The sequence below is a fragment of the Pygocentrus nattereri genome, chromosome 15 (assembly GCF_015220715.1).
Source record: "Pygocentrus nattereri isolate fPygNat1 chromosome 15, fPygNat1.pri, whole genome shotgun sequence".
Classification (NCBI taxonomy): domain Eukaryota; kingdom Metazoa; phylum Chordata; class Actinopteri; order Characiformes; family Serrasalmidae; genus Pygocentrus; species Pygocentrus nattereri.
The window spans coordinates 27,891,002-27,913,464 of NC_051225.1; the positions used below are offsets into that span (position 1 = coordinate 27,891,002).

Genomic DNA, 22,463 nt, shown 5'->3' on the forward strand with positions numbered 1-22,463 from the left:
TTCCTCTTGACAGTTGTGAGATGGTCCCACCTGTTTATATCTTTGAGCTTGAGTAGCAGAAGTAGAAGATTCTCAAGATCTTCAAACAAGCTGACTCTTTGATATGTGTTTGCATTCCTCTCAAGTGTTCTTTTAGAGGACTTTGGAGGGTTCGGATGAGGGGGGGCAGGTTATGAACAGAAGCAGTGGGCCTACAGAGAGAGTACAAGGTGCTAAAACAAACATGTCATTGATTTCAACACAATGGTGCCTTGAATGGGGAAGAGTTAAGTTCAGAAGTTGTTGTTCTCCTCAATTATCTTTTCCTAAAGCCTTCTATTGTTAGTTATCATGCCCAGCTCAATGACTGTGTGTGTGTACCTAAAGGCAGTGATAGCTGACAAAGGAGGGTTGGAGTTAACTGCCCAGTATGTGGCCCTGCTGTGCGTCGAGGTTTTTTTTAATATGCTAACAAGAACCATTTTGAGTTCTATGACTAATGATTAAATCCTTCTCATTTGTTTAATCCTCTGCTTTGTCTGAAGCCTGTTGAGAGCGTTTTACACGTGTGCATTAGCTAAAGGTTTGGTATAGCGACATTATTAATGAAGTGAGAAATCACTCGTGCTCGAGCTTAATCGGCAAGCAGGCCAAAAACGACCAGATCACACACATTCACACCCTCTCGCTATAATGTGCTGTTAGCACTTGACATGGAGTGGCACTTCTTCTGTCAGGGCATTCAGAGATTTGGCGGCTTCTGAACACAATGATCATTGGCCCTTTAGTAAGGGCCCATGAATGACGCCTGTTATTTCAGCGGGTATAATTAATGAGCCAAAGTCTTTAGGCTGACTGCTGGCTCCTAATGAGCCCTCCGATGCTGTGGGGATTTTCTCGCTGCTAGAATAGCACCGCATTCACAGGACACATCCATCTCCACCAGGGCCCACGAAGGAGAATAGCCGCCTCACACCTGTTAAGCCCCTTCAAAGAGAGCCGGCCGCCTCAGCCGGCCCAAAGAGCACACAGGCCTGTCCGTCAGGTCCTTTCACGCCTTTTTTGTGTTCTTAAGCCTGAAAAAATAGAGCCATGATTTGGAAGCCCCTAGCGATAAATGGTCTATGCGAGCTGAGTATGAATAAGAGGAGGTTATAGACTGTTGTTTGAATTCCTTGGTCTTTGTGCGTATTGTACTCTTTGACCATTTAGAACGCAATCAACTGAATATATTCACACAAAACATCTTTCACGTGGTTATTGTGAACGGTAGATTTTCATAGTCTTTTACTCATCAAGTGTTGTTACAATGAATTTGAATTTGTGCTGGACAATATATTGCTTTTTAATTGCAATATGGGCTTTTGCAATACTGATATCACAAAAAGTTTCAATATATAAACATTCTTTTTAAACCTTTGATGGGAAACTTTTACTCAGAGAGATTAATGTTCTCTTACATCCTGAAGAACTTCTAGAAGAGTTTGTGCAGAATTCAGGTTTTCCATGCTTTTGGTCCAAGTGCAGGCCAGTCTTTAGCCTAAGCCCTAATTGAATGGTAAATCAGTCCATCTTGATTGGACTTAAAGGGAAATCATTTCTGCATAATATAATGGTTGTCAGAATTGTTCACATCGGTTATAGGAACCAGATGTCTTAAGACGTCACAGAAAGTTATTACATGAAAAGGTTCTGAATGTGCTGCTTGATGTATTGTTTTATGACAGACTGGATAATAATTTGGACTTTTTTATTTTTAAAAAGTTCACATTGAGATACATGCAAGATATTGTCAGACAGCATAGTTCCCCAAGGGAAACTTTCGTTTTTACCCCTGTTTAATTATTATCAACATTATATATTACAAACTCTAAACTAATGCTTTTGTATATCAGTAAAATGACTATGTCTGCATTGTCGCCCTCAAAACCCCTGAGTGCTATCACCACCAATGTCTGCAAGTTTCTGTTTGACATCTAACCACTCTGAATGACTTTACATTTCAACCACTGAATTATGCAGTATTTTTGAAATATCAGTGGAATTCCTCTTTAATGGTGAGATGTTTCTCACAGAAAGGGAAGGTGAGCTTGTCTGTTTGTGAGTGCTGATCCATTTTTTTGTCATTTAAAGAAGACTAGGGTTTCTGAAGAGCTAAAATATCCTTTATTTCCTTCATTCTAAAGGCATGTTTTCACCAGCCCATGAGTTTAGGTCTGATTACTACACAGTCACCCGATAATAAAAATCACTGCAATTTCACTCCTCAGCTCTTAGCTTTCAAGGTAAAAACGTTGCGGCAACCAAATTGTGAATAGAGTTTGTGACACATTTATTGAGACATGTCATGGTTCTTATGAAAACAACAGAAGTTCTAACTTCTGACTATTGATTTACCACTTTTAGAGGGCAGCGCTGAGTAATGTTTGTTTATTTGAGCCATATGTAGTCAATTAGGAGATACAGCTAGGAAGCAAAATAGCTAATCTGCCAATTTGGCAACTTTAGGTCTACAATATTTGTGAGCAGTGATAAAAAAGCAATAAAATTTTCAGTTTTTCATGTGGCAATTAATTTAAAAGATCATGATCATGACAGGCCTAATAACATCTTTCATGTCGAATATGAGGTCTCTTGGGTGGATCTGATGTAAACAGTTTGTAATTCACATTACAGCATGACCCAACTCAGGCGTAGCTTCCACTGGGATGTGGGGGGGGGGGCATTTAAAAATCCAGTTTTTGGACTATTGATCAGGATTAGTCTTTATCCTGCCTCCTCTTCCTCACTTGGCTTGTCACCCAGCTCAGCACCCAGCAGCTGACTGATGACAGAAAATAACAAAAAAGTGCCTTTGTTAGCTGTTTACTGTCAGAGCCATCTGTCTGTTTGCTCTTTGACACCTGTATTATCCAGTCATGTGCTGACTCCTGGGTCACTGTGGTAGCCAGGGGCAGCCCCATGTGGACCAGAGTGCCCTAAGGGTGTCTAGGATGGGGGTTAGTGAGGGGACAAGACACGCTATGATTGCCCGTTAGGTCTCACATGCTCTTTATGGACTTAAACATTGGGCTTTTATCTGCTGAAATGGTTATTATATTGCGTTGGAGGTCATTGGACCCACATTTGATCATCAGTTTCAAAATCCTTGGAACTCTTTCCATTGCGGCTAGACTGATATGAAAATTTTGTCATTGACTTTAGCTAGCTTTAGACAGCCAATAATATAGGCTGATATAGTTTCATATGGTCAATACGTCACAATATGTACAAACATTTTTAACATTGCCTCACTGACATATATGACTCTCCTGACTGATAGAATGAACGCTATTAATTGTGTGAAATGTAAGACAGTTATAACCTTAACCTACCTCAACTAAAAAAGACTTCCATATGAGCTGATTAAGTACGGCCTTCATTCAAAAATTGAGACCTTGCTAGTGCTTTGACATTGGGATTATCTGCTGATATCTGTGATAAATCACTGAAACTTTAATGTCATTTTCAGATCATAAAATTGGCAGAATGATATATTGGTCAGGCCTTTCTAGTGCTGGCCAATATTGATAAATGTATTGTCATTATATTGCCCAAATATATCACTGTATCAAGGAATTTAATATTTCAATTTGCACTAATAAAGTTAAAGCTATTTTTCAGATATGCAGCAATTGTCAATCAAATGACAAAGCTCAAAAGTGCTGTCACCCAGAGTTTCTGCCAGAGAACACTCTGGGCCAAGAACCTCCAGAAGACTGATTTTAACGAGTGATACTGTTATTCTAACACATGAAAAACGATCTCAAGTCAGGACCTGTTCTCATAAACACATTACAGGATTTGTTGAGCATTTTTCGTATGACTGATTTGGCCACAGCACTTCTGAGCTCCGCCCTCATTTGGTCAGGCAGCTGTTCCAGCCTTGGACGAGGCACCAAGAGCTTTGCTCTTTGAAGCCGTCACAAAGTGCGGGCCTCAGAACGGCAGGGTTAGAGACAGGATATCAGCGACGGCACTCTTGGCCCAACAAAAAGCAAACAGATGCCACCGAGCCGCACGAGTGTGGCACCTCCCTTAATCGGCTTACCTTGAGTGAAAAAAAAGAGAGAGATAAGAGATGGATGAGTGAGTAAACGAATAAAGCCGTTGTAGCCCGCCAGAACGCAGCACTGAATCATACGGAATAAAGCTGTAACCCTCGTGTGCCATTTGGTTGCTGTGACCTGGATGACCTCTGCATGAGATGAAGAAAACTTCTGTCTCTGACACGGTTTTTATGCAGTGCTTCGGTCCTTCTGAAAGTTGATGACATTTCCAGGATTACAAATGAAACACTTATTTTTCCAACCAGTATTTTTATTTTGAACCCATATGATTTAATGGTACATTTCCAGTGCCTGAATCAGTTCTCTATCTGCAGATATGTCAAAGAAAGTAAAAAAAAGTGAAAAATGCTGCTTGAAAAGTATCCAAATTCCACACATTATTATTGGTATATTGTATATACTTTTTGCCTTTATTTATATATGTCTTTTTGCTGAAGATGCACATCTGTTTAATTATTTATCCTTAATGTTCTTCTGTTGGAGCTTATTGCCTTTTTTCCTCTGTTTAATTTTTAATAAGAGAAGACTGACAAGAGAAAAGGGACAAAATCTGTATTCTGTGTTCTCAAAGTCACGGCACAGTTATATCAATGGTTCATGAATTAAGGGGTTGAACAGTAAGTACAGTATGACTGTAAGCATTTGGTGTGGTGGTTTGATTTTGTGAGTCTGATCACCTGAGAAAAGTTGCACAGAGCTCCCTCTGTTGGAAAGAAGTGTAATGGCATCTTCTCTATCTGAAGATGCTGAGCACTGCATCGTCACTTTATATTCTTCAGTGTATTTTTAATACAATCTTAAACTGGGGTTGTCACCATAACTCAGTCGTACTTGATTACTTGATTACTTGATCACATGATACACAAAAATGATTAGCATTTACCTGTTGGACTCACTCACCCATCTATTTTTGCCACATAGTGTTTTTATCTATTTTTAAACCTTCCTAAACATTTTGAGTAAATAAATCTTTAAAAAATTAGGCTTTGGTTTGTTTTGGTTCCGTTTGGTCCATTCTTGGCCTTTTTAAAATCTTGATTAATTATTGAAATAATTGATTACTCAGTTATCAATATGATCAGTATTTCATGATGCACAATACTTATCACAGTATTTTGCTACATTTAAAGTTGCCCAACTGTGTTGCCCACATGAGACCCCTGCGTGTCCATCCTTCAGCTTTGTCAGGTCAAAGTAGTTGGATATGTTTCTAGCTGCAGCAGGCTGAGCCTTGGCTTGACTGACCACCCCCCCTTTTCTTCTTGTTCATCTCAAACAGAATTGGCCAGAATGGAGACCAGCGCTTCCACAGCCGCTGAGAAGAAGGAGTGTAAAACAGCCAGCCTGGATGCCAGTGGCTTCAGCGAGCTGCCCAAAAAGCCCTCACCTACGCTCCTGACCAGAGGTACAGCTGCCGTTTCACTCCCTCCCTTCATTAGTGTCGCTTTACTAATACAGTTGTAAAAAGCGCACACTTCAAATTTCAAAATTTCAGCATTGGAGATGTGACTGCGCGTGTCCACATGGACAAACATACACTTATCTGTTTCCTTGTTGCTTACAGTGCAGGCCAGTAGAGGCCTGCAGCGTACTATACATCACAGACTCCAAGGACATAAAGAAAACAGATAGGACTTGTGCATAAGAGTACATGTATAAAATATACATTTTCAAAGATAAGATTCTGTCTGGAGTGAGGAGACTCTGGCTCTAATCGTCCAGCCAAAAGTCCCTCAGGGGTCAAAGGTGAACTTCAGTGGCACTCTGATAGGAATCCTAATACATCTTACTATCAGTACTCTTCATTAATACTGAGAAACTGGCCATCCCCAGGCAGGCCTCTGTTCCGCTAGAAGCTGCACTATTAAAAATAAAAAGGGTTCTAAAGGGGTTCTTTGGAGCGAAACTATGGATCCACCTTTGGGTCCCTAAAGAATTTTTGAATGATTCTTCAAAGATATATTACAGTTAGTAAAAGTACAGAAAACCTGCCTTGTGGCTTTTATTCTAAGATTTGAGTTGGTGTGTTTCCTCTTCAGGGAAACCTGTCTATGGTAGTGGAAAGAGTTTAAGTTGAAAAAACGCCAGGATAAAGAAACATCCATTGAAAGATAACCAAAAATACAGGGCTGTACAATGTGGAAATATTGTTGGTGATGCTAGGAGAAGTTAATCCTTTGTGAATATGTAATAAAACACAATCACAGACGTGCAAAAGAACGCTGTGTACTGTAAACATTTCCATTCACATGTTATCAAGTGCTAGTGCTCATTGTAATTGTAGTCAGTTGTGTAATTTGGGAACTGTGTGCATATATTTACTATAAAAGTCTTGTGCAACATTGAATGTTTTACCACATTTCCCCACAACCACCAAAGAACATCCAGATGTTTGTAAACAATGGGCCTTGCGATGTACAAAATGCACAAAATTTGCTCAGTTTGGGCCCTGTAATGTCATATGTATAGCCAGCAATGATTTGGGATTTTAACAAGTTTGGGCTAAAAACAATGTCTGGATTCAGAAGATAAAGCACCCCTCGTGCTTCAGCCTTTATTCTTTAGCCTATTTAGAATTAAATGATTAGGTTCAAACTCACATATTAAACATGTTTATGTAGCAAAACATCCATCTTAAAATCTGGCAAACTCCTGCTGGTGTGGGTTCTGTCAGTATTTTGCCTCTTTTAGTGATGCAAAAAGTGAAAACCTTAATCTGAATGATTGTGGTAGAAATAAACCATTTTTCAAAAGGCACATTATAATCCAAACAATTTGCATACTGCTACTGTTTTTTTTTTAGTTAAAATGTCAAATTGTTACACTGATTGGAACTATTTTTTTTAACAATTATTTTATAGCTTTTATTTCAGTGCTACAGAATTTTTGTTTGTGTTACACCATTGAAACTTACTTAGCACCAGGGCTGCCTACACAAAAAAGTTGGCATTCATTGAAATGGCTTCTGTATGGCAGGACTCCAAAGAACTGTTTTACACCTTTATTTTCAAGAGTGGGCTGCACAGGTGATGGGACGAGTGTTGAGACTGTAATGAAAAGTTACAGCAGAGAGAGGAGTAGGAGGGGCGAGGGTGGAAAGGAGAGAATAAGAGAGCATGTTTCAAACATGTCTGCAGGAGAGTTGATGAAAGCGACGAATAATGAGGCTGAAAGACCTTGTTCTTACCTCCAGAGTATAAACGCTATAAATTAGTCAAAATGGCAGCCCGAGCAGTGGACGACACGGCCCTTGTGAGATTGACAAAGACGCCAGTTGAGGGCTACTTTTTGAAATGGAAATAGTGCTTGTGAATATCTGGCATTTTTTGCATTAATGAAGGAGTTTGGTGGCCTGCCATAATGAAGGAAAGAAAAAAGCCATGAATTGTTAAAGCAATCTGAAATTAATTGTTAAAGAGTTTGGAAGTGGCCCACACAGTGGAAACATGAGAGTTATATGGCATTATTTATGTAGAAGGCCTAGTAATAATATTGATTGTATAATGTAGGTATATTAGGATATGAGGTATTGGTAAATATAACAGTGTGATTCTGGTGATGTGAAACTAGAAGGTGAACTGAATATAATCCTGCATCATATAGAAACTGGCTTTTGAAATATTCTGCTTAGTAATCCTTTCTTCTTTTGATCGGACCTACAAATACTCAGACCAAAGTTAAATTCAGGCCCATTTAGTTGTCATTCATGCCCAGGTTGAATTTAAAGCCAGTTAGAGTAGCACAGTACACAGGAATTTCAGGTATCACACCTAACATATGCAGTAAATAGCAGCGTATGCCAAAGGTGAGAGATAATTACAGCTTGAAACCGTGTCGTGTTTTTGGGCAGTGCACACTTCCCTCTGTGTTGCGTTCTTGTGTGTTCAGAACCCAATGGTGGGGAGAGAGAGTGAGCGAGCATGTTTTAAACATGTCTGCAGGAGAGTTGATGAAAGCAACGAATAATGAGGCTGAAAGACCTTGTTCTTACCTCCAGAGTATAAACGTTATAAATTAGTCAAAATGGCAGCCCGAGCAGTGGACGACATGAGATTGACAGAGATGGCAGTTGAGGGCTACTTTTTGAAATGGAAATAGTTCATTTGATTTCGTGGCGTTTTTACAAATTAATGTAGGAGTTTGGTGGCCTGCCATTATTAAGAAATGGTCATTAATTGTTCAGTAAAGAAATGCATGGAATTGGGGCATTTGGAAAATGACTATTACGGTTTCAATGTTTGATTCTGAAAAGTGGCTTGTATACTGGAAATGTTCGAATACTCCTTCAAAGATTCTGACCCCTTTAGAGTTAGAGTCTTTATTTGCCAACTACTAGACGTAGAAGGCCCCACGACCCTGACGGAGAAGCGGCTTAGAAAATGGATGGGTGGATGGATGGATAGACGTAGAAGGATTTTTTTTTAATTATAGAAAAAACATATATACTCTGTACTACGTGTACTCTATCACTGTTGTCAGTAGAAAACCTTGTATCTCCAAAATGGTAGCTTTACAGAAGAAAAAAAACAGACTTTAATTTTAATGTAAGTCAATGGAACCAGATCATCTTTCCAAGTTATTTTAGGCCATTTCTTTTGGTCCATTCATCATGAAATTTACACACAATGTAAAATCCAACAGGCATTTTGAAATTGTGACAAAAACTGAAAAACCACAAAAGTGGAGATGCAAGGTTTTGTTCCAACAGCAGTGATCATCACTGTTGGGACAAAACTTCAACTCTAATTTTGTCATTTTTGTTTTTGGGTAGAATTTGGATGTTGTGTAAAAATTTTGTGATATATGTACCAACAGAAGTGGCCCAAAATTGCTTGGAAAAAATATTTTGTCTTTAAATTCCATTTAAACTTATGAATGTTTTGTGTGTGTGTGTGTGTGTGTGTGTGTGTGTGTGTGTGTGTGTGTGTGTGTGTGTGTAAAAAGGTACCTCTATTTTAGATATTATATCAAATAAAATATAAATTCTCCACAGAGAAAATTCTGCACATTTTAATGCACAATTATTTTTTATATGCTGAATATAGCCTGCTGGGGAAAAAAACATAAATGCAGTTTAAAACCCATAAATTACATTTTTTTTTTATTTAAACCTGGAAATAAACAACAGAACATTTTAGAAACATAATAAATAATAACAAAGGACATGGAGATGGTTGGTGTGAAAGTAGAGGAGGCAGTGGATAGGGCAAGATGGAGGCAGGTGATCCACTGTGGCGACCCCTAAAGGGAGCAGCCGAAAGAAGAAGAAGAAGAAATAAAAACAAAGAAAAGTTATGACAATTAATATTCATAATTCTGCACTACTTCAACATTCTACACCAAGGCCTTTGTACAGAAAGGTCAGACTTTTTTGTCTAATTCCTTCTATTAAAAATATGCTCAGAAGACTCTCATGTAGAATATTTTGACCACGTAGACCTCGTTGTAAACTGTACATTTTGAACTAGAACAAAAAAGCAAGTACAGTTCATTGTTCAATGATAAGTGTCCCTTAAAGTGCATGTGTGCACTGACTAACTGTAGTGAGGAAGTTCCTTATTTAGAGATTATGGCCTGAAGAAAGAAGCTGCTGGAGGTGGCTTCAACATCATAAGATTCATAAACAGTTATTTGGCTATATATTAATGACTCTTAAAAATAATGAACAAGCAACATCTTAACATATTTCTGGGCAAGAAAGATGAGATTATGATTATGATTTCTGCTTTCTCTCAGTAAAGCAGGTGCGTGTTTAGTCTATTAACCAGTAAATCTCCTTTACAATGAGTGTCTTGTTAGAAAGGAGCGTGTTTCAAATCTGAGCTAATGGTAATTAAAACGACATCTGATCGTGCCCAGAGCTGAAATCATAAGCTTAATATGATCCGGCCTGCTTATTGAGTCTCAGTGGCACAGCTGAATGAGGCTGATTCAAACCCACATGCTGAGGTCATGTGTTTAAGTGGCCTTGGTGAAGCAGGGGACTTTGCACACTGATCAGCTCTGGTTAAGACCCCTCAGTGCAGAACAGAATAAAGATTTTCTCCTGTTCCTTCTGCCCTATATGTTCTCATAGTAAGACTGAAGGGAAAGTGATGAGGGTCAGTCAGCTGCAGATCTGTATGTGGGTGTACCCACAACTAAAATTCTGGCCACAACGCCTACAACCCAAATATAGTCATTTTATTTACTATACAAAATGACCTGTGAACCTACACAAATCCTCTGGGTTTTTATATGTAAAGTTGCAAAGGTTAAATAGTGGTCAATCCGAATGAATACGTTTTCTTTGGGAACTGTTTTGCGTTTCTGCCATTAATGCACAAAAAAAATACATTTTTGGCCAAAAGTCTACCTCAAAACTGTTGTACATGCAGCGTATTTGAAACAATTTCATGTGATAGTTTTTAGAGGCATTTAGATGTCCGGTTCCTCACACCACCCGTGTGAAAAATTCTGTTTTGGTAAGTTTCTCTAGAACACAGCATTTCACGTTAAACCACTTTAAATGTCTTTGTTTAACTTGAACCATTTAAAGCAGCAATATGTAAGTTACAAATCACTACTGAGTCAAGAGGAAAAACACAGGCTGCACTGCTGGGAGTCACCTGTAAAGCCTGAAATAATAATTGAAATAGCATGGAAATCTTTTACAAACCACACCATGCATCTTTACTTGTAAACGGCACATGCATAAGCTCAAAAAGAAGGTCCAGTTCCGGTTTAATGTTTGGTCTCAAATGCAAAATCAACATTACACTCAGGAAGATATGATGACAAAAGTCCAACTTTTGACTGATTTCTTCTTGAGTACTTTTTAAACATGGTCGCAATCATCTGACTCATCTGATTGAGGGCTTAAAGCATAAAGACGTTGCAAAATGTTCCTCTGCATGTGTTATGCAGTTATACATTTCCCCCAGAGATGTCTCCAAATCCCTGAATTTTACATATTACAGCTTTAGATGTGCAAAAACATTCCCTTTTAAAATGTCTAGGCACTGGCACAACAGCAGTCACAACAGCAGGTTGTGTCACATTAGCACTGCTAAATTTCATGTTGAGTGAAAAGCAATAAGAGATAGTAGCACTGAAATATTTGCATTGGTTTTTGTCTGCTTGACAATGTTTTCTGTAGTTTTAAGAGAAGAAAATGAAATGAAACAATCCAATAAAATTAAGCTTTGTTAGGTTTGTTTATTCTTAGCAAAAAAACATCTTATATTAGGTATTTGACTTATAGCAATAGCTAAAGGTTCTTTAAAGCACAGTTTGTCCAACACAGAGAAGAACCATTTACCTGTGCAAGTTGGCTGTTTGAGATGCTACCATCACCTTTACTAAAAGAACCTTTTCTTTTGATGATATTGTTTTTTTAGTGCTTATGACATGTTCTGTAACTTTATTAACAAAACTTGAATATCAACAAATACTGTGATACCATGATATACAACCTATATTGTAAAGTCAATAAAGTATTGACATTCTGTTAAATTCTTATTAAATTGCGCCAGTGCCATGCAGCACTAGTTTTTTCTACATCCTGTATGTCACATAGAAAAACAGCCAAAAGCTGGAAGTTGCACTCTAAATTCCACCCAGACTCCAAGTGGACGGCCCTGCACTGCCCTTGTTTTCCCCTGACCCCTATTGGCCCTGCTCTCTGGGAGAAAGAATCACAGCACTACAATCTAAATAAACAGAGAAGCCTCAGCCGCCACAGAATGGGCAATAGCATCTCGGTCCCGCGTGAGCGCTAAAGAGCCTCAGCTGTCTGCCAGCACGACACGACAGGGCAATTACTTATCACAGTAATCCCTATTATTATTCCGCCTTCCAGACGCTGATAAGTGAATATGCAGCGAGCGCAGAGCAGCGCAGGCCCCAGAGACGAGGGTCCTTGAACCGGGGTGCGCGTTCCACCGAAAGGCGAGACGCTTTTAATATACAGCCCTGTTACAGGGCTTTATTGTCAGTATGTGCTTTACAGCAGGCCACAGGCTTCTTGTCACCTAAGTCATGCCCACCTCAGAGCATCGGCCCGGCCGGCTCTATTAAAACCCCCTTCTGTTTTATGCCCCTGTCCAGCGTTATTTATTCTGAACAATTTCCTCTCTATCAAACAACATGGCTAATGCAGACTTTTAATATGTTATTTACACATAAAAAAAAAACACCCACCCAAACTATTTCCAGCTCCCGAGGGAAAACAAATGGGGCGGCCTCCAACACTCCCCCCCTCTCTCCCGTTATATCTGAGTTTAACAATCTGGATTGCTAATAGAACCATTTATCACGGGGGCCGGTCATTTGTTTTACGTTAGCAGGTCCTGTCCCCCCGGCTCTCTATGGAAATGTGAGGGGGGTGTATAATGAAGCGGGCGCAAGTCACTTTGTTTAAAAGTGAAAACAATGCCCGGAGTCAATTAACGCGGGACCAGGTGTCTGCTCCCGTCCGTTTTACTGGACGCTGGGATTCCGGCTGCGAGAGGCTGCCGCTGTATTTATGTGCAGGTTACGAGGAAGGCTGCTTTGAAGTGGCACCTCCTGTGTGGTTTATAGTGGCCCAGGCCAGCGCTGGCCTGCTTCAGCAGCTCCGCCCGGCCCTCAGCACAGCGCCGTCTACTGCTCTTTATTAATGAAGCTAAACGAGCACCACAATCTCTTCTGACAGCACGCATCTGTCTGGGGCAAGCAAGAGAGAGAAACACGAATGAGAGTCCGCTAGTGTTCACACCTCGCAGTGAACACAGCTCAGAGGCCGCAGGTTTTTTGGAGTGCGTTGAACTGCAGCCATTCCGTTTTGATGCCATTATGATCTCAGAAATGGAAATTTTTTTTCTTAAAATCTGTTAATGTAACGAACTGTGTAAAATGTAACAGAAAATAGAGGATTTTTTTGTGACAGCAATGATTTAAAAAGCAGAATGTAGTCACAGGGACCTTGTAGGTTCCACGGATATTCTTAAGACTCTATATTTTTCTAAATATAAAAGCAAGTAAACTATTCCCTGAAAAGAGCGGTTTTCATTTTTGTCTCTGTCTTTCTGACTGTGGGTCCAGACCTCGGGCGAGTGGGCGGGCGGGCCGGCAGGCGCAGGCGTCAGCCAGTAATGATTTGATTAACTGGATTTGGTGGCTTATGACATACATCATGGCCAAAGTGAGTGTGTGGTGTAGGAGGGAGATTGATGGGCTGAGGCAGAGCGTTGTTTCTGCTGAGTCGGGATGGCCCTGGGGGGAGCACTCACACCAACGCTTACAACGTCCTGGACACATCACTGGAGAGCATCCCACTATAGTCTGATACACTCAAGCACACTAGCTCAAGGACATGGACAGGAAGGATGGACAATAACACCAATTTTCTCTTCAGGTCAATTAGCCTTGGGCTAATAATTAATATTGAAGTGAAGTGCTGCAAATCATTGATCTTTCAATCTCTTTCACATGCCACCTTATATTTTTGTTTTTGCTTCACCTGTATTTAACCGCTCCCTTTGTACTATTATACTAATTTCTGGCTAATTATATAGGTGTGAAAGATTAATCATTTTAACTTCACAAGTTGAAAGAATGCAATTTTCAAATCGCAATTTTAGTTAATATCCTACATTATTTACAACACTGAGCTGATGACAGCACATGTATTTGCATGTATATATAGAAGTAATGAAGGGATAATCAATGTAAGAATTTTTTATATTAGTACCACAAAGTAGTACATTTGAAAACATGGTTTAGTGCTAAAAATAACCAAGGGAAATGGTTTTCATGTTGGATGAGTATCAGGGGCTGCTTCTTCAGATGAGCTGTGAGCTAATGCTACAGCTAACTGGTACAACATTTAATGCTGATGAGGACCCATGATTTTCTTACAAGTGGTCTTTTCACCTCAGTGGACGATGTGCTAATGTGTTAGTTTGTCAGAGATTTATATTATATAAATATATAAGATATTAAAAAATATATAATGTAAGTTAGCCTGTCATCTTCCTGTAATGAAACATAATGAATAACTGATTAGTGATTTCAGCCTTAGGATACTGGCAAATACAGTAGTAGTAGTTAACTCAAGTACCTATTTGTATCCCTATTAGGTGGCCACTTTTGTCATCGATCACAACCCGCGTGGTGTACAGAACAAGTGCTAAAGGAAAGGAATCTGTATAATGGAGGCAATTATTTTAAGGAATCTTTATCAAAAATCACTCGTTTTTACAGCTTTTGTGTTAGCAGCATATATGGGAGACTATGCATTCTTCAAACTGCTCTGAAGGGTCTCTTAGAGAAAGAGAAAGAGAGGGATAGAGCTGGATGGATGGTTGAGGGCTCAGTTGTGTAAATAGTTTTTTAAGGGAGGCTGCTTAGCGATAAGGACAGTTTCCTTTATCAACTGGACGAAGTCGCCGTGGCGACAGTGAGTAATTGACGGAGGCGGCCGGCGCAGCCTCACGGCCGGTCCCAGGCTGCCTGGGGAGCACCCCAGGGGTCAGCGCGCTGGCAGAGAAAAATGCGTCCGAAAAAGCTCAGCGTCCACCTCCTACTACAAAAGGACAGCCACTAATCTTCCTGAGAAGGGAATTTCTCCCTCGCTTTTTTTCTCTCCTGCTCGTTCTAAATGAGGCTCCTCGTAGGAAAGGTTTATAGGTCTTGAGAGGCCCGCTCTCTTACACTCATTCTCTCACTTTCTCTTTCTCTCGCTCTTTTCCTTTCTTCCTCTCTTCATCTCTTGGCTTCCAACTGTTCCTGAAAAGTAGCCAGTTACGTAGCTACATTTTGGTCACTGCACTGTTGGCTGCTTGAATGGCTGAAAGTTATTACAGAGCGGAACAGTAGCATTACAGATGTTCTGCTAGAAATGCCGCTGGCCTCAGATGGAGCACTCACCATGTTTGAGCCTCTTTTTAACCCTTAAAGGGATACCTGACATCGCTAGCAGCATGTAGCCTCATTTCTCCTCATGGTTTTTTTTATTATGTTTTAGATAAGCCATCTCTCCCTTTTATTTCTCAGCTTTTTATTTTTGGATAATTTAGCAATAGTGAAATGCCAATATTATAAACAATTACAAAAGAGGTTAGAGGTCATTTGTTACTACTTTTTTCTCAATACAGGCATGACACTGAAACCTTAAATATCAGCTGATACTGGCTTGATTTTTTTTTTCTTTAGAAGCTACTAAGCTTTATAGTTAATTATTTTTACCATTACCATAATTAATATGGCCATCTGAAAGTATGAAGCATTTCCACACACCTAACAACAGCATCTCTTGTGCCTTTTTGGAATATGTCACTACGCGTTGTTCATATGTTAACTATAGGGTACATGTGGCTACTGTTAACACTAGTTAACACTAGGGATGCTCTGAAATTGCACCTTTGGTTTACAGCTGAAAGACAAAAATGACTGAAAAAATTAAATTGGCCTACAACAAAGTATCAAACTCCTAAAAGGATCCAACACTTCACAAATGATTTCAGTGGTAATGAAAATGAAAAATATTAATTGAAAATGTTGTGTTTATCCCTGCTGTACTGTGCTGTTCAGGACAGATGGAGGGTTCTGGCCCAGTGTGTCCTGAAATTCAGTTTCTGAATTTTCATTTTGGTGCATCAGTAATTGTCATCTGAACTAACTTACCTTCCTGTTTGTTCTATTGTGCTATAAGCAAATATGTTAAATTTCAGGTAAGATTTGATGCAGAATCTGAACAAATTTGTTAGCTTTTCTCTAATATCCAATCCAGCAGTTTGTGTGTGTTCATGTTTCAGGTATCAGATTGGTGCCATTGTTAATTCTAATTGTAAAAAGGATATAACACTGTGCACACACACACACACACACACACATAATCTAAACTGCATATCCTTCTGGGTCATGGAGGTGCTGGAGCCTATCCCAGCAGTATGCTGTACAGCCATGTTCAATAATTTGTAGCACTGTTATCTGTTAGATAACAAACTAACAGGCTATTCTGGGCCCAGTTTCAAAAGTGCATCCTAGTGTTAAGATAATTTTAACTGGTAATGATGGTGTTAAGTGTGATGCTCACTCTCCATTTAAGAATCATCTTTGTTCCAGCCCTAGTAGATCAACTGTTATGTCAAATTATAGCAAAATGTATGTTACTGTGTTGTTTTATTATTTTTTTTATCATTTACTGTATCACGGCACTTTGCAGATGAAGTTGTATTAGCAGTAAGTATTACTGGGTAGTAACTGGGTTGGTAATGACCCAAGGTGTGTACGAACAGTGAAAACATTTAAACATTTAAGGGATAAATGGAAGTGGCAGCCAAGTTTGGTTCAGTTTACAGCGCATGTACAGCCTCTGCATGAGTCATATGGCTCACCATATGCTGTGTAAATACAGGCTGTTGCTTTGTAATAGAGACTGCAATTATTTTCATTTTCCCTCACATGGGAACACTCTCCTGCACGGCCAGTAATGGCTCTGCGACTTCCATACATCTAAGCAGCTCTTTGTAAACATTTAGCTCGATGGCTCTGGAAGATGCCCTCTTCTCTTTAATCGGAGCTTTCTCTCGGTCCTGGCCGGCTAGCCTGAAGGAGGCCAGAGATTAGATATACAGCGCTAAGTGAAAGCAGGACGCCTGCTCATTTTTCAGACTATTTATAGGCGGCTATGTTGATTGCCGGATAAAAATCTACTGTAGCTACACAACATCCCCCCCTTTTTCTTTTTTTCCTTCTCCTTTTGCAAAAGACAAGATGAAGCTTTTTCTAGAGCTTGAATGCAGTCATTAAAGCACGACCAGCTCTGAGGATGAATGGCCTAGATACCATTAGAAACTGGGAGAGGAAGTCAAGCCTGATCTTTTATATCCAACATTAATCACAAGAGTTTTATACATTATATATTATGTATTTCTGATGATCAGAGCCTTAAAAAGGCATATTTTTACATGTTAATCACTAAAGTAATGAGCAACCGGGATGTGTCCAAAGAATATCAAAACTTGTTCTCGACCACAAAAGTTGGAGTATGGAGTCTTAGGCCTCGCATGCATAACTGTGCTGTATGTAGCACCGGTGCTGAAAAGGCCCAGAAATGTGGCCGTTACTGTTTATCATGACAATAATGGTGTAATGCTACAACCCCATATAAAAACCCACTTAGAGTGTACAGTGATCTAAGTCCGACGTTTTACATCCCGATACAAAAAAGAACAGAACAGCTGTGCTAGCATGTGAGGCTCTGTAATTAAATCTATCTGATATTATATGTTGCATTGGAACACTTTATTCAGGCATCAAAGCCCTCAGTTAAAATAATAGTAAGCTCAGGGCGATGTCTGGAGACATAAATTTAACCGAACCAGAGGAGTTCGTCTGCGCTCAGCCCAAAAACAACACGCCACATTCCTCCTGATTTACAAGTGTTGGAGAGAAGCTCAGCCGATATATGAATGCTTAAGGGGATTAGTGCTTCCCACCTCTCTCTCCTTTTCCTTATTGTTGTTTGTCCCCTCTCTCTCTCTCTCTCTCCCCCTCTCTCTCTCCCTCTCTCTCCTTTTCCTTATTGTTGTTTGTCCCCTCTCTCTCTCTCTCTCTCCCCCTCTCTCTCTCCCTCTCTCTCCTTTTCCTTATTGTTGTTTGTCCCCTCTCTCTCTCTCTCTCTCTCTCTCTCTCTCTCTCCCCCTCTCTCTCTCCCTCTCTCTCTCCCTCTCTCTCCTTTTCCTTATTGCTGATTGTCCCTTCTCTCTCTCTCTCTCCCTCTCTCTCTCTCTCTCTCTCGCTCTCTCTTTCTCTCTACCTCTCTCTCCTTTTCCTTATTGCTGATTGTCCCTTCTCTCTCTCTCTCTCTCTCTCTCTCCTTTTCCTTATTGCTGATTGTCCCTTCTCTCTCTCTCTCTCTCTCTCTCTCTCTCTCTCTCTCTCTCTGTCTCTCGCTCTCTCTTTTTCTCTACCTCTCTCTCCTTTTCCTTATTGTATTGTCTTTTTTTTCTCTCCCTTTAGCTCTTACATTCCTTTCTTTCTCTTCTTTCTCTCCCTCTCTCTCCCTTCATATCTCTCCATTTTTGCCTTTTCTCCTTTGCTCTTTCTGTCTCAATCTGTCTCACTCCCACTCTCTCTGTCTGTCTTCTCCCATTTTCCTCCTCTCTGTTACAGTATCTCTGAAACTCAGTCTCTCTTTAGAGCACAAGAATGGAGAGATTTCCCAAATACACTGTGTTCGTGCATTGATTCAATCACAGTGTAAAAAGTTGTTGCTCTTTAATTGTTCTCCTTGCGGTGTCTGTTTGTTTATAGATGTAGTTATATTGAAAGGAACAAGGCACATGTTTCTGTTCCAGCTTCCTCTGAGGCTCAGCTTGTTTAGCTGATGCTCTGTTTGACAGAACCACCAAATAACTTGTGGATTAAGCAAATAATAATAAACAGATCCGTGCACAGGAGACATTGTCTTGTGGATTGTGTAGTCAGAGCCTAAACACCCTGCCTGATGTTTCTCTTTGAGCCCACAGGCACACGTGTATGTGCTGTGGATGGAAAGCCAGTATGAGCTGTAGATGTAAATAAACCCAGATATGGAAATATTTCAAGCAAAAAGATGACAAACTTATAGTAGTTTCTGTTTGGTAGGTTAATCATATCACTAAATAAAAAACACAACTTGTTAATATATAAATGCTTTCAATGTTTTTGTGAAAAAAAAATTTGCATGCAGAAATGATTATAGTGTTGTTTTAGCTTTGCCAAGACATGCGCCGTGTTATCAGCACTATTTGCTGAATGTACACATCCTGAGTATTTCAGTAAAAAACGTACTGTTGGTTCAGCTCTGTGACATTTTAATGGTTGTGATAAAGCTCCTGTTTGGTACCTAGAAGATAGACAGAGAGAGAAAAAGAGAAAGAGAGACATGCTTTTGTAGTATCTGTTACAGCTGTATAAATCCCCTTTGGCTCTTGAGCCTGGTGTTTGATTTGCCATCACACTCTGGTGCAGGCTGTAATGCTGTCATCTTTGGCTCTGTAAAGCTGACTCCTACCCAGCACATAGCAAACGCACTGTACACTTCATTACTGCCCGCTGTCCTGGGCTGCTCACTCCTGTGTGGCCTTTAGGGCGTTTTTCAGAAGCCATGCCAGCATCCTGCACCATAATCTCTCCTTGAGGGAAGCCGAAAAGGAAGGTGCGTGATCCAGGACTATAAAGTTACTACAGAGAAACTGCATGCCTGATGTTTTGTCTGTGTGGAGCCAGAGTCTTGACAGATTTGCGGTTTTCTGCAAGTTTGAAAGGCCTGAATGGTTTAGGAGATGCTTAGGAAACACAACACAGGGTTAATTAACCTGATGGCATCTTTACATCTCTAATCCTTAACATGGCTTTAGAAGTAGCCTTCAGGAAGTGGACGGCTTGTCATTAAAAATGGTCAAAAAATGGCCAAGATTTTATCTTATAGCCAAAAGCATTTAATATCACAGCTTATGATTTTTGGCGAATTTTCCCCAGTAGGTTTTTCACTTTCTGTATACTTTTCCAGTTTTTCAGGCACAGATGATGAATGATTGTTTATAGAAAGGATGAGAGGAGATTTTGGCAGAACACAAAATGAATGAAATCAGTGTTCACTGCCATTGTGAAGGAGATTTCAGTGGAGGGAAAGGATTTAGCAGTCAAACAGTTTTTAAAAGACAATACTTTTATTTTTGCTGAAGTGTAGCCACAGCCACTTCTTTGTTTTCCAGAATATTTCCCGTTACAGTTTTTTCTCAGAACGTTTCCCGTTACTGCTTCGCCCACACTGCTTAAGAACAGTCCTGCAGACGCTTAGTCATTTCATTATGGTCTTCTCAATGTCCTCTCATGACTTAATGTCCTGAATCAGTTTTGTAATTTGCAGTCTGCCAGTGATTGCTTTGTGTGTGCTGATCTCAGATCTATCAGCACGAGAAGAAAATCACAGGCGCGTAAATGTAATGCAGGCACACTTAAGCCACTTACTATCTACTACTATTTACTTAGATACTATTTTCAGCACTGCTGCAGACTTTCCTAGCCGATGTAGCGTAATAGCCAGTAGCTCAGAAATGGTGAATTACCTAAATGAGAACTGGGGCTGATTATATTTCACTTAAGCAGAATAGCATGTTTGCTCTGAGTAAATGGTGGGCCTGAAAAGAGAGAGTTAAATAAAGAAGGCGACGATTATACGCTGTTGTTTCTTCTCATCGGACCTTGAAGAATCCCCTGTTTCCGCTGCCGCTAGCCCACTAGGGCCACTCCTCAGCACTTGCTTGGACCACAGGCCAGCTGAAGCAACACTGTGGGTAGCCGGAGGTGTGGACAGTCAGCGCCCACGCAGTGTCCACAGTGACCGGCCCCGTGGCTCAGGGATTCAGCTGAAATGTGCTTCAGTCAGAAAATAAACCCTTGTGCCTACGTTAACAGACAAGGTTCTTTTTTTTTGTGAAAGCACTGTTTGTTTTGACTGGGTCAGGTTTGTAGAAATGTGTGAGTGGTATATTTTGACTCAGGTCTGTCTTGCACCCACTAATGGCCCTGCTTTTAGTTGCACTTTGGAAGCTGCTCCTGACGGAAACCTGAAACCATCAGCAGGTTCTCTAGCCCTTTATGATATAAGGTCTGTTTTCCTCTATAGAAAACTGACTGAAGTTCAGGGAACATCACTGAAAGCACATTGAGAGTGTATGCTGTTTATATGCCAGGCAACAGGAATGAAGCAGTGATATAGGGGTGTATTAATACACAAAATTCAGAATTTGATACGTACTGATGGTTTGTGCATCATAGTAAGAAATGTGCCGGTATTTGGTAATTCAGTATACTGCAATATTAATTGTGTTTCGTAACAATATGATAGATACTTTGAAATACCATCACTACACTTTTTTTAAATAATTTTTTTATAACTTACTTTTGTGTTGTCTCTGTGGCTGTAGATGCATTTGTATTCTGCTCTTTTTTCCTTCAGTTGTTTTGCTGTATCTGTCAGAAGAAGTAAATATCGTGTTATACTATGTATTGTGAAAACTTCTTGTAGCGTCGTGTTATTACATTTTTGTCATATTGCCCATGTTTAATTCAGATGGCTTTGTTTTGTTTTTTTTTCACCAGATGTTGTTCTTTATTTGGGGTGGGGGTATGTTATGGTTACATTAGCAATCCAGGGGAGCTTGAGTCAGGGCCAATTAGCATGTTTGCATGAGGTGAAATTTCCAACTGTAGGACAGTTGATGGAGCCAGACAGGCGTCAGGCATTGCAGACAGTCACTCTGGGGAGGTGTGTGGTAGTGAGGTAACTTTATTGAGGAGCTAGTAACTTTTTCTTACACTATTTGGAAAGCAGAGTGAATTGCCTTACTCGAGTACACACGATTCATCTAAAGCCCCTTGAAAAAAGCAGCTTAAAAGAAAAAAAAACCCTTCAAATTACAGAAAGGCAGAAATATAGCCAGTGATTAGCTGTCTTTCAGTTTACATTATGTACAGTAAAGTACATGTTGAAGTATTTTTTCCACTCCAGCTTAAGTACAGATGGTGACTGTCCTTACTGTAACCTGAATATTACAGCACTGCACTTTAGGCCACCAGACTATAGACTAAGTCTTAATGTTATATCTTTAAAAAATCATCCACAGAAAATAATTTGGGTGAGAAAGAGAACTCACAGAATCAACATTGCCATCTTCATTCTCAAAAACATCATTTGGCACAGCTAGGGCTGCATGATAAATTGTCTTTTTAGTGGTTATCACAATATTGACCACTCTAATGCAGTAAACAAATGAGGCCTCTTAACTAACCACTGTGTGCTGTGAGCTTCAAGACTGGGGATAGCATACATGAAGTTCCAGTTACTGATATTAGAAAATTGGATATCCAGGGGAAAACGTAGTTGAGTACTTTGAGCATGATATGCCACTTTTAGATGACATTCTAATTTTAAAGCTCAGTAGAAATATCAGATGGACATGAGGTGTTGGACCCCACACCCAAGGATTCAGTATTGGTAAAAAAATATCTGAAAAGAAAAAGTAGCATCATGCTGTCTGTAATCCTGACCAATCCCATGCATGTCAGATGAGTATCTTTTGGTATTTTAACAATTTAAATGATTCATGTTATGCAAAAAACATCATTTTAGTCATAATAATACAAGAAAAATTGTTACATAAATGTAGAACAAGGTGTTTTAAATACATCAATGCTTATATAAATATCAGTATAATCACAATATGATATTTTTGCCTGTGTCATGCAGCCCTAGGCTGAGTTTAAGACTATGTATTACTGCACTGCATCACTTCTTGCAGTCCAGATAGAAAGTTGGTGGTGCAACCATATGAGAAATGTGAGGCGATACTAATGTCTCAT

General features: G+C 39.8%; 1 protein-coding gene across 1 annotated transcript in view; it reads left to right on the top strand.

The window, feature by feature from the left end:
- Positions 1-22,463, top strand: part of gli2b (GLI family zinc finger 2b) — a 105,348-nt gene that overhangs the window by 13,070 nt on the left and 69,815 nt on the right. The window contains exon 2 of the mRNA XM_037545621.1: positions 5,368-5,493. Within this exon, the coding sequence (XP_037401518.1) occupies positions 5,379-5,493 (115 nt within the window). The 5' untranslated portion in view covers positions 5,368-5,378. The remainder of the gene's footprint in view (positions 1-5,367; positions 5,494-22,463) is intronic.